The 11,355-nt window shown below is 40.1% G+C and overlaps 1 protein-coding gene across 1 annotated transcript; it reads left to right on the top strand.

Annotated features, from left to right (window-relative positions):
• The first annotated feature begins 388 nt into the window (after positions 1 to 388).
• Positions 389 to 8,411, top strand: RIT1 (Ras like without CAAX 1). The gene is made up of 6 exons (XM_012767798.3): positions 389 to 547; positions 1,000 to 1,146; positions 1,313 to 1,369; positions 4,794 to 4,867; positions 5,090 to 5,281; positions 5,604 to 8,411. The coding sequence occupies exons 2-6, from the start codon at positions 1,041 to 1,043 to the stop codon at positions 5,832 to 5,834; spliced, it is 660 nt and encodes a 219-aa protein (XP_012623252.1). The 5' UTR covers positions 389 to 547; positions 1,000 to 1,040; the 3' UTR covers positions 5,835 to 8,411.
• The last annotated feature ends 2,944 nt before the right edge of the window (positions 8,412 to 11,355 follow it).

Here is an 11,355-nt window from a genome sequence, read left to right as displayed (position 1 = left end):
TTTGGGAAAGTGCTTTTTCTGCTATGAAGCAGTTATCTTCGGTAAACTTGATCACAGTCCTGTTTTAGGAGGATGAGGGGGGTGTGACTCTTTCCTCACTGTTTCTTTGTTTGGCCCCCAATTTTTTTTTTCCCACAAGCAGCAAATAGCACAGAGTAAGTTGTTACTCATTTTAGAGGCCCCCGCGTATCTCATACTTTCTCTCGACTTTTGTCAAAATAATTTACTTTGTACTCAGGACTTAACACTCTTGTATGTGTGTGTATACCTTAAGTATGGTTACGTGACCAGAGGGAGGGCCTTCAGTGGAGAGTTGCTGGATTTGGTTTGGGGACCTGGAAGAGGAGGTGTCCCGCCCCCTCGGGGCGGCGCTGGCCGTGGGCGTCACTGGCGGCTCCGCCCCTCCCGTCGGGATTCAGGCGCCAGTGGCGCCATCTTACCCGGCCGCGGGAGGGGTCACAGGTCAGTGCTGGAGCCTCGCCGCCGTCAGTGAAGGAAGACAAAGTTGGTGATCATCGGACAGGCGGTCGCCTTCCCGACCCGACGGGTATGAGCAGCAGGGGATCAGCTTGTGAGGCTGGGGGGTGGGCGGCATGATGGCGGGCGGAGGAGCGGCCAGGGGCGGGGAGGGGTCTCGAGAGTGGGGAGGGAGAAACCTGGGGGGGTGGGGTGCAGCGGACGTGAGAGGACTAATGCGGCCTAAGGGGCTCCTCCTTACTGTGCTGGTACCCCTGGCTGAAAAAGAAATTCTGAATTTCTTTGTCTATTTTTCTTTTTGAAAAAACTTGTAAATTGGAAAATCTGTGATGTGTCCTAGGACTGAACTGCTCGGGAGTTCAGTCAGCATGAGGATGCGGGGTTTCTTAGAGCTTTCAGAAAGGGTACAGTAGTGAGCAAGAGTAATAGGCCAGAGTATGTATTGCAAGGTAAGTCAGTGGCTCTAGGACTGCCGTCATGGTGTCTCCATCCTGGATTAAATTTTTCCTCCTTCCTTTCTAGGTGGCTTTTACTCAGGCAGCCCAAGGTTCCCCAAGAGGACAATGGATTCTGGAACTCGCCCAGTTGGTAGCTGCTGTAGCAGCACTGCAGGGCTCTCACGGGAATACAAACTAGTGATGCTGGGTGCTGGTGGTGTGGGGAAGAGTGGTAGGTGACATTTACCATTTGACAAGAAGTGAGGATGAAAAATACTTGTAATACATGACCCCTACCCAAACCAGATGGGATACTGGCTGTTGTGCAATGTTGATACTTAGAATTCTTTCTGTGGGTCACCTTCCTCAGGATTTTAACTTTCATTTCTTGCTTGAAGCCATGACCATGCAGTTCATCAGTCACCGATTCCCAGAAGATCATGACCCCACCATTGGTAAGTCAGATCATCGCTTAGGTTTTCAAATGCACTCCATAAAATTATCTTAGTGAATGTCAGTTTTTAAAAACAGTTTCTAATTGTTTATACTTTGAGCCCTTTTTTGAATCTAATTCAAATTTATTTAGAAACTAGAGTCTCATAGCAGTTGGTAAACAACTGAATATTTCTTTTTTCCACACTTAACTCTATATGTACAGAAGCCATCTTTAGTCTCTGTCTTACATTGAACATTTATGGAACAACTTTCTTTGTTGTATTTTTTTATGGTTGGTATACTGTATTGCCAGATTAAAGGAAAAACTTAAAGGCCACTTACGAAGTCTTTTCTTGCTGTCACTTCTCTTAGGGTCTGACTTGAGACTGACTCTGTAACTATGAGTCAGCTAGTTTGAACTTCCACAAAAGGAAGCAGAAAAACAAGTAGAGCCAGCCTGCTGAACTCTTACAACCCAGATGTGCAGAGCCTGGACTTCTTCCACTTGAAGCCCTTCATTTACTTCCTTATACTTGAAGTTCATTATATAGTGATGTCTTCTGCCATGTCTTCTGTACTCCTTACCTATTGTTGGCAGAATGCTTTTTTTTACTCAAAAAAGTCATTCTGTTTGCTTTGCCTTTTTTTTTTTTTTTTGAGACAGAGTCTCACTTTGTTGCCCAGGCTAGAGTGAGTGCCATGGCATCAGCCTAGCTCACAGCAACCTCAAACTCTGGGTTCAAGCAATCCTCCTGCCTCAGCCTCCCCGAGTAGCTGGAACTATAGGCATGCGCCCCCATGCCTGGCTAATTTTTTCTATATATATTAGTTGGCCAATTAATTTATTTCTATTTATAATAGAGACGGGGTCTTGCTCTTGCTCAGGCTGGTTTCAAACTCCTGACCTCGAGCAATCCGCCAACCTCAGCCTCCCAAAGTGCTAGGATTACACGTGTGAGCCACCACGCCCGGCCCATTCCTGTCATTCCTAAACAATAAGGAAGGAGATTTAATTTTAAGAGATTATATCCTATTAGAAAAATGGAGGCGGCACAGTGGCTCACACTCTTAGCACTTTGGGAGGCCAAGTCAGGAGGATGGCTTGAGGCCAGGAGTTCAAGATCAGTCTGGGCAATATAGGAAGACCCTGTCTCTACAAAGAAATTAAAAAATTAGCTAGGCATGGTGATATGCACCTGTAGTGCCAGCTACTTGGGAGGCTGAGGCCGGAGGATTGCTTGAGCCCAGGAGTTTGAGGTTGCAATGAGCTATGATGATAACACTACACTCTAGCCTAGGCAATGAGTGAGAGCCTGCCTCCAAAAGAAAAAGAAAAGGAAAATGGGGTTAGGGATGGAGATGGGGAAGGGCACAGAAGGTCTGCCATACTACTGTTATTTTCAGTATGTGACACTTTTTGCCATGATTCTAGGTCTCTAGGAAGGATTTCTGTTGGGTCAGGCCTCTGCTGCTCTGTTTTCCACAAAGCCAATGAGTGTTCTGTGGTAGCCCAACTTTGGATGTGGTCATTTTATACAGTAGATGCTTCCAGGGACTGGGGAAAATAGAAACAGTTATTGTTTTTTTCATGTACTATATAAAATTTGAAACATTGTTTAGGGATTCAAACTATGGTGGTGGGAGTTCTAAGAATAAAATCAGTTAGGGCTTAGGATAACTCACTTGAGAACTCCAGAAACATCTTTTCCTTTCTTTAAAGTAAAACTAAAATAGCTGTCCCCTCTAAGAGTTACTTTTTTTAATCAATCATTTTCCCCCCCAGTTATCTACTCTCCTGACAATATTGTGTGATTCAACAGCGGGTACTCATAAGTTCTCTTGAGTTCCTGTTATGTACCAAGCACAGCAGTAAGTTTTAGGGTACAGAGATGAGCAGAAAGATATAGTGTCTGTTGCTATTGAGTTTACAATTTAGTGCATTTGTTTCCAAACTTTGGCTGCAAATTCTAAGAAAAAATTTTACATTATAAACAGTATAAATATCAGTATGAAAGTATAAGTTATTAAGCCAGTCTGTTGCATAAAAAAAAAAAAAAAAAAAAAAATGAAAGTATAAGTTATGTATGTATGCATGTATAAATTATACACAAAAGCACATATGTATGTGTAACTAAAATTCATGAAACTGTATTTACTACATTTATATCTGGTGCACTCTGATAATTTCTGTTTTCATTTAGGTTTCTGCTTATTTATTTTAAGGCTGGTCCTAACCACTTAAATTGATTTCACAACACAAATCCTAATGGATCATGACCTGTAATTTGAGAAACATTGATTTAGTGGGCTCTTATCTTTAAGGAAGAGTCAGAAGCAAGAATTCAAGAAAAAATGTTAAAAGGAAATATATTGAGATATAAGCAGCAGCTTTTGAGTGATAGAAATATTTAGTAGGTTTTCTTTTTTTCTGTTACGGTCCAAGGTTACTCTAGTAATATACAGAAAATAAATTTGCTTTCATAAAGGAGAAATTATGACAACCTGGATTATTTAGAAAATAGTAAAGTAAATTATGGTTTTTCTTTTTTCTGTAGTATTACATTTTAATGGAACTATAGCATATGATTAAGTATATAAGGCTTTTGGATCCAACAGCCCTGTTTTAGTTTTTTTTTGAGGGGGGGTTGGGTTTTTTGTTTGTTTGTTTTTGAGACAGGGTCTTGCTCTGTTGCCTGGGCTACAGTGAGTGCAGTGGTGTTATCATAGCTCACTGCAACCTCAGACTCCTGGGCTCAATGATCCCCCTGCCAAATAGCTGGAACTATGGGTGCCCCCTACCACACCCGGCTTATTTTTCTATTTTTAGTAGAGAGGGTCTTGCTCTTGCTCAGTGTAGTCTTGAACTCCTGGCCTCAAGCGATCCTTCCGCCTCAGCCTCCCAAAGTGCTAGGATAATAGGTGGGAGTCACTGCTCCGGCCCAGCCTTGGGTTTTAATCCTGGTTCTATCACTAATTAATTGCAAGTTAGAGAAGACATTAATGTTTTAGAGTTTAATTTTCTTTATCTGTAAAATGAAGATAATATTGCCTGTTTCGTCAGATTATTGTGACTATTAAGCGAATTAATGTATATAAATTATTAATACTTAGGATAATGCCTGGCAGGTAGTAACTGTTTAATAAATGGTAAAATTACTTTTTTGGCCTAATAATTTTTAAAAAACCTCTCAGAATCCTGTTTTAGCTCAGAATTGTAGATGAATTCTTCTAATTTTAGGTTATGAATAATTACAACATCACCTATGTGAAAAAACAGTAGTTCAAGACTCAGTTTATATGTCTAAAATGGATTTAGCATGCATCCTGAGAAAATTTGAGTTACTTAGACTTGGGTGGACTCTATTTCTCCATAAGATGAGTTTTATAATAGGTATTTCTTCCTGCATTTATGCGTTTATAGTACACTTTTCTTCTCTCCTGTAGAAGATGCTTATAAGATCCGGATCCGTATTGATGATGAGCCTGCCAATCTGGACATTTTGGATACAGCTGGACAGGTATTAAATCCCAGAATGTTATGAGTAAAAGTATTTTTACTCTAGTAAAAGGGAGGGGAAGGCTTATGCAGAGAAGATCACTAGTTTCTCTCTTAATTTTTCATGCACTCTGACTCAGGATAGCAGGTAATCAACATACCTCTTCTTTATCTGAAATAAATAGCTAACGTGTGTGTAGTTCTAGATTGCATCAATACATTAATGACTCTTGTATCCCTCTAGGCAGAGTTTACAGCCATGCGAGACCAGTATATGAGGGCAGGAGAAGGGTTTATCATCTGTTATTCTATCACTGATCGTCGAAGTTTCCATGAAGTTCGTGAGTTTAAACAGCTTATTTATCGAGTTCGACGTACTGATGATACACCTGTGGTTCTTGTGGGAAACAAGTCTGACCTAAAAGAGCTAAGACAGGTGAGGATGGAGAATAATATGCCACCTATAATCTTGTGGGATTAGTCGTTGTTGTTTCTTGGTTTACAGATTCTTTTGTCTCAAAATAGAAAATAAAAATTACCTTCTCTTTAACCTTGACAATTCTCTGTATCTACTAATTTGCTATTGGAAGTCATATAATCCGACCTCCCAGAATGACAAAAATCACTGCTATCTGCTTGAGCACCTCCACACTCAAGGAGCTCTTTTTCTGTTAAGGTAGTTCATTCACTCTTTGGGAAAGTTGTAATTGTTTTTCACTGTTACCACTATAAATTTTCTCATGTTTATGCTTTTAAAGGTCACCAAGGAAGAAGGATTGGCTTTGGCCCGAGAATTCAGCTGTCCCTTTTTTGAGACATCTGCTGCATACCGCTACTACATTGATGATGTGTTCCATGCCCTTGTCCGGGAGATACGTAGAAAAGAAAAGGAGGCAGTACTGGCCATAGAGAAAAAATCAAAGCCTAAAAACAGTGTATGGAAGAGGCTAAAATCACCATTCCGGAAAAAGAAAGATTCAGTAACTTGAAGGGAAGATGTGAAGTGTTTATCTGTGAACTGCAGTGCTTAATCAAAGCAGTCCAGTAACCAGCAGTGAGCATGGTGCTTGCTCTTTCTCCTGTTATGACCATTATTTTAAAAGTAACTGATAAGAGGGACATGCCTACTAGGAGTTTTTAATGATGTGGCATTTAAAGTATTGTCTCAATTCTGATTTATTAACCTGGCGAAGCACTATCTTCTTTTAAATTGTCACATTAGAATTTGGTCTACCAATGTTTTGGGTTCCATTGCTGACATTAATGTAAATTGTTTGTACCCAGGAGAATATGTATACCGTGTGTGTTTGACTAATTTCACAAGGGGAATTTTTTGCATACCACATTATCCTTCAACTTCACTTCTCTGGGACTATCCCAGAGAAGGACCTCAGTCTTTTATTCACGTTGTGCTTCCTGGAGATAGAACAAAAATCGTGTAGGGAAATCAGGGCTAAAGAGCTCAGTGCTAAAGCTCAGCAGATAGCTGGGGGGCTAACTCCCATTGCAGATTATGGAGTGATGAGATTTGGGGAAATTGAGCCATATGTTTGCAGGGACTTGGCTAGAAAAAGGTAGGATCAGAACAGGGTTTCCAGTACAAGCTTGGCTTTTCTGAGAGGTGCCTATTTGACTCAGGTGCACTGGGTTGAGTGAAAAGACAGAAGCATATGAAATGCAATGAAGGTTTCTCCTGGGAAGTTATTTTACTCTTCCTTTCAGGGTTATCCCTTTAAAAAAAACCCTCAAAGGTAAACATTTTGGGAACCACTACTGTATTACTAAACTCGTTTAATCTAAATCCTTAGTTAGGACAGTCATTGCCTTGTACAGGTTTATTTTTCCCCCACTGATGCGCATACCAATGTATACATTACTTCCTTGTGCTTTCCCTTACCTTCCCTGTGCTCTTTAGAAGAGCTATACTTGGCAAAATGTTTTTTAGGGCCTTTGTCAGACCAACTGCATTTTCCATACGGACGAGACATCAGGAGTTTGAGTAAAATTGTGTATGTGCCTCATATAGTCAGTCACCGGACTCAGTGCTCTAAGAAAATCTGTGGTATTTCTGTTTATTGAGTTAATCTTGAAGCTTTAAAATTCACATAGGTTGAGTTTCTTGTCTGAAGATTTTAAGTTCACCTCAGGGTTGTCTGAGCCTTGACAAAATTTAGCCTAAGAGAATACCACTTTGCTCCCTGTGTGTGCATAGTTGGGAAACTAGTCCTAGGAAGAAACTGCTTTAAATGTTGGTGGTGAGTTCTCTATTTTAAGACAAGAACTATTTTTTTATCTGAACTCATTATGTGTGGACAGTAAATACAGAAGTGCTGAGAGTAACACATTTATGTGTTGAATGTTACGTGTCACTGAAGCAATGTTGGTATCCACTTGAAACTCTAACATGACTTTGTGTAACACCTCCTTAAAAGTGCTCAGCTCAACTTTTTTCCATTTTTAGTAGAAACAGTAGGACAGGGTTGTTGTGTTTTTCTTTATAAACTAACAGTAAATGTTCTAGATTTAAAGAAAAGTCACTGTTGCAACTTTTTTAGCTCTGGATAGTAGTCCGCTTTGAAACTCTTGGAAACATTTTTGCTACCAAATACAGTATGTTTTATGGTACTCAAGCCATCCAAAAGTGAAAGACCCAGAATTTATTCTGTACAGGACAAAAATCTCACAGGAACTATAGCACTTTGAAGCATGAAAGTAGAAAAGAAATATAATACAATTCGGTTATGACAGTATTTCACCACATTTAAACTAGTTTAGCGCCTTTTAGTTTAATGCCTTAGCTTCTCATTACTCATGACCTAGGGAATTGTTATTAGCATCAAGCAAGGAATTGACAGCTGTATAATTATTCAAAATAGGGCAGTGGAGAACATTGCCAGAAAGAAAGATCTGTAAGACAAAAGGGAATTTGTATTGTATATAAGAAAACTAACAAATTCCTGTTTTTAAGACCATCACTGTCATATATTAGATTATTGGATTAATTGGTCCATCAATTAGTATTGAGAATTCTATTCGTGGTGCTAGGTAGTTTGAGAGGTATAATGTGTATAAGTCATAGTTCTGTTCTTAGTGATCCTATAGTGCAGGTAATTTATAAGCTCTAAATAATCAGCTTTATCCAATTTTAAGGCATTAAAATTAATTACTGTCTGGAACTTTGAAGAGAGAAAAATTCAGGGACAAGTTGAAAGGCACTGGAACTATTCATGTCCATACCAGATGAGTAAATTATAAGATTCAGATGTTACTGTCTAGAATTAGCTGTTTAGAATTCAGGGGGGACATATGTTTTAACATTGTGGTATATTAGTAAGAATTGGTCTACTGTGATGTTTGGGGAGGGGGCGGGGAGAGAGAAATTTTTCACTTAATGCACTTGTATATGAAGACAGTTTGTATGACATAATACAAATCTTTTAAAAAACTTGGGCTTTTCCTTGTCTGTGAGTGGGTAGAAATGTTTGGAATCATTGCAAGAGTCCTTTTAAGAAAATGTCATGAGATTTTATATTCTTAAAAATATTGATTAAAAAAAATTTGAGTGTTCATTGTGTGTAGAACACCTTTGTGAAATGCTAAGCAGCATGCCATGGAATCTCACTCAAAGAGATTTTCCTCTTGGTGAGGAAACAGGAAAAACACATGGAAAATGATAGCACATTTGCCACCTGATCAGGGGTATTTAAAATTGTTTTAAGTATCTATACTAAATGAGAGAATGATAATTTTTTACATGAAGGTCATTGCTTCTATCTCCACTACTCTAAGTGGGCACCAGTGTTGGAAGAGAGAACCTAGTTCGGACATTAAAGGAGTGGATTTTTGTGTCATTTAACATTTTTTGAATGAGTAAACATCAGTGTTGTCCACTATTGAAACACAGGGGTCCTGCAGGAGTGCCATTCCATTTTCTAATTAATCTCTGTTAGAATAGGTAATGGAATTACTACAGTCAAGAGTATTTATAAACCTCTTCCATTCACTAAGCACTGTTTTCAGAGCTGTGAGGGATGCAAAGGAATATTAAATAGGATCCCTCTTCAGAAACTTATATAAAATGTGCGTATACGGGCAGTCCCCACATTGTGGATGACCCGACTTACAGCATTCTGTACTTACCAACAGGCTCCCAAGGCTCCCCATAAACATAATTTCTAATTAATTAATTAGTAATTGAGGAACTAGTTAACTTTCAGGCACATAAACAAACCCGCATGAGGCTGGGCACAGCAGATCACACCTGTAATCCTAGCACTCTGGGAGGCCAAGGCAGGCGGATTGCTCAATTGCTCAAGGTCAGGAGTTCGAAACCAGCCTGAGCAAGAGCGAGAGACCCCCGTCTCTACTATAAATAGGAAGAAATTAATTGGCCAACTAATATATATAGAAAAAAATTAGCTGGGCATGGTGGCACATGCCTGTAGTCCCAGCTACTCAGGAGGCTGAGGCAGCAGGATTGCTTGAGCCCAGGAGTTTGAGGTTGCTGCGAGCTAGGCTGACACCACGGCACTCACTCTAACCAGGACAACAAAGTGAGACTCTGTCTCAAAAAAAAAAAACCCGGATGGTGTAAGCAGTTAACTGAGCATTGTTAACGGTCGTGGCTAGTCTCATTGTATGGTCGCTTACAAGCATCACTTTCATCTTAACTTTTTTATTTGATTTTATGCATCTGTTTACTCTTATGACCATGCCTCCAAAGTGAAAGTCCACTGCAAGTCCAGATGAGCCTGCAGCAAAGAGGTGATTACAATGAGAATGAAAGTAGAAATAATTAAGTGTCCATTTGGAGAAAGGCCAGACACCATCGTTCATTTGGAAAGCATTAGGCTTCAATCGCTCAACTTTCAGAAGACTTATAAAGGATAAGTGAGAATAGTGGAATTTGTGAAAAGCAGTGTTCTGATGAAAGGATCAATTATTACTAACAGCGTAGTGGATTGTTGAAATGGAAAGTTTATTGACTTGGTTAAAAGGTCAATATAAGTGTAGCATTCCTATTAGTCTAGTATTGATGCAACATTAAATGAGTGTTAACCTTTAAAATTCTTTTTTAAAGTTTCTCCTATCTAAAAATTTTTCTTTTTTTTGAGACAGAGTCTCACTTTGTTGCCCAGGCTAGAGTGAGTGCCATGGCGTCAGCCTAGCTCACAGCAACCTCAAACTCCTGGGCTCAAGCAATCCTGCTGCCTCAGCCTCCTGAGTAGCTGGGACTATAGGCATGTGCCACCATGCCCGGCTCGTTTTTTCTATATATATTAGTTGACCAATTTTTTTTTTTTGAGACAGAGTCTCGCTTTGTTGCCCAGGCTACAGTGAGTGTCGTGGCATCAGCCTAGCTCGCAACAACCTCAAACTCCTGGGCTCAAGAAATCCTTCTGCCTCAGCCTCCCGAGTAGCTGGGACTACAGGCATGCACCACCATGCCCGGCTAATTTTTTCTATATACATTAGTTGGCCAATTAATTTGTTTCTATTTATGGTAGAGACGGGGTCTCGCTCTTGCTCAGGCTGGTTTTGAACTCCTGACCTCGAGCAATCCGCCCGCCTTGGCCTCCTAGAGTGTTAGGATTACAGGCGTGAGCCACCACCCGGCCAAGGCATATAAATTTTAACATGTGCCAGAGAGAATCACAGAGTGATTATCCTATATCTGTATTTTGCTCAGAATTTGAAAATGTTTTTTTCCTAGTGGAAATTGAAAGATGGATCTGTTGTTATTCTTCCTTGGTTAGCTCTGTTTCACTGGTGTGCTAATCACCTAAAGAGAGAGACATTACATTGACAAAAGAATACATTGAAAGGTCTAGGGTTAAGTTGGTAGGTGGAATTAAATCATGAAGATTTCCCAAAACTATAGTCAGAATAGGAGAAGTGTGACTTAGAACAACAGAAAAGTTAAGAATCGCATATATAGGACAATTCCAACGTGGAGTTTGAGAGTGGCAAAGTGAAAGCTTTATTATGTTGTACATGGAACGGACATCAAGAAGTAACTTGGGGTTAAAGGGTAAGAGCTAGGGTATAGCAGAACACCAATAGGAGAGGGTTTGTTGGGTGGAAATCCTAGAAAGTTGGTCTGAAATGTGCCTGGTTCCCAAATACCTGCTTATTCTGGATCAGAAGTAGCTACAGAGCCATTTTGTTTTTTCTTATTTTCTCAGCTCAGCCTCTAGAAATTATTTTGAGTTGATAGAGCTTTGATAGGACCCAGAAATCTATATGAAAATAAATACATCCCCAAGGCATTCTGATTGCAGCCTTGCAGCCATCCCGAGAGAGGAATCACTGAGCTGGAGGATGTTGGAGTGTCTAGGGAGAGCACTGGATGCCTGCATGCAGCAGTGACGGGTTGTGGTTAACAGGTGGACAGTTTCAGTGGCTATATCCAAAGTGGCATAGGGAGGGGAACAGCTGGGAGTGAGCAAGAAGAAGGACACTGTAATGGTGTGCAAGTAAAGGAACAAGGGGGTTGACTGTGGGGACAAG

The sequence above is a fragment of the Microcebus murinus genome, chromosome 2 (genome assembly GCF_040939455.1).
Source record: "Microcebus murinus isolate Inina chromosome 2, M.murinus_Inina_mat1.0, whole genome shotgun sequence".
Lineage (NCBI taxonomy): Eukaryota > Metazoa > Chordata > Mammalia > Primates > Cheirogaleidae > Microcebus > Microcebus murinus.
Note: the sequence above shows the minus strand (reverse complement) of the source record. Positions and strands in the feature narration are given on the sequence as shown.

Coding starts and splice junctions, on each gene's coding strand:
- RIT1 (XM_012767798.3), top strand. CDS start 1,041: ATGGATTCTGGAACTCGCCCAGTTGGTAGCTGCTGTAGCAGCACTGCA. Junction 1,147..1,312: donor TGGTGGTGTGGGGAAGAGTG/GTAGGTGACATT, acceptor TCTTGCTTGAAG/CCATGACCATGCAGTTCATC. Junction 4,868..5,089: donor TTTTGGATACAGCTGGACAG/GTATTAAATCCC, acceptor GTATCCCTCTAG/GCAGAGTTTACAGCCATGCG.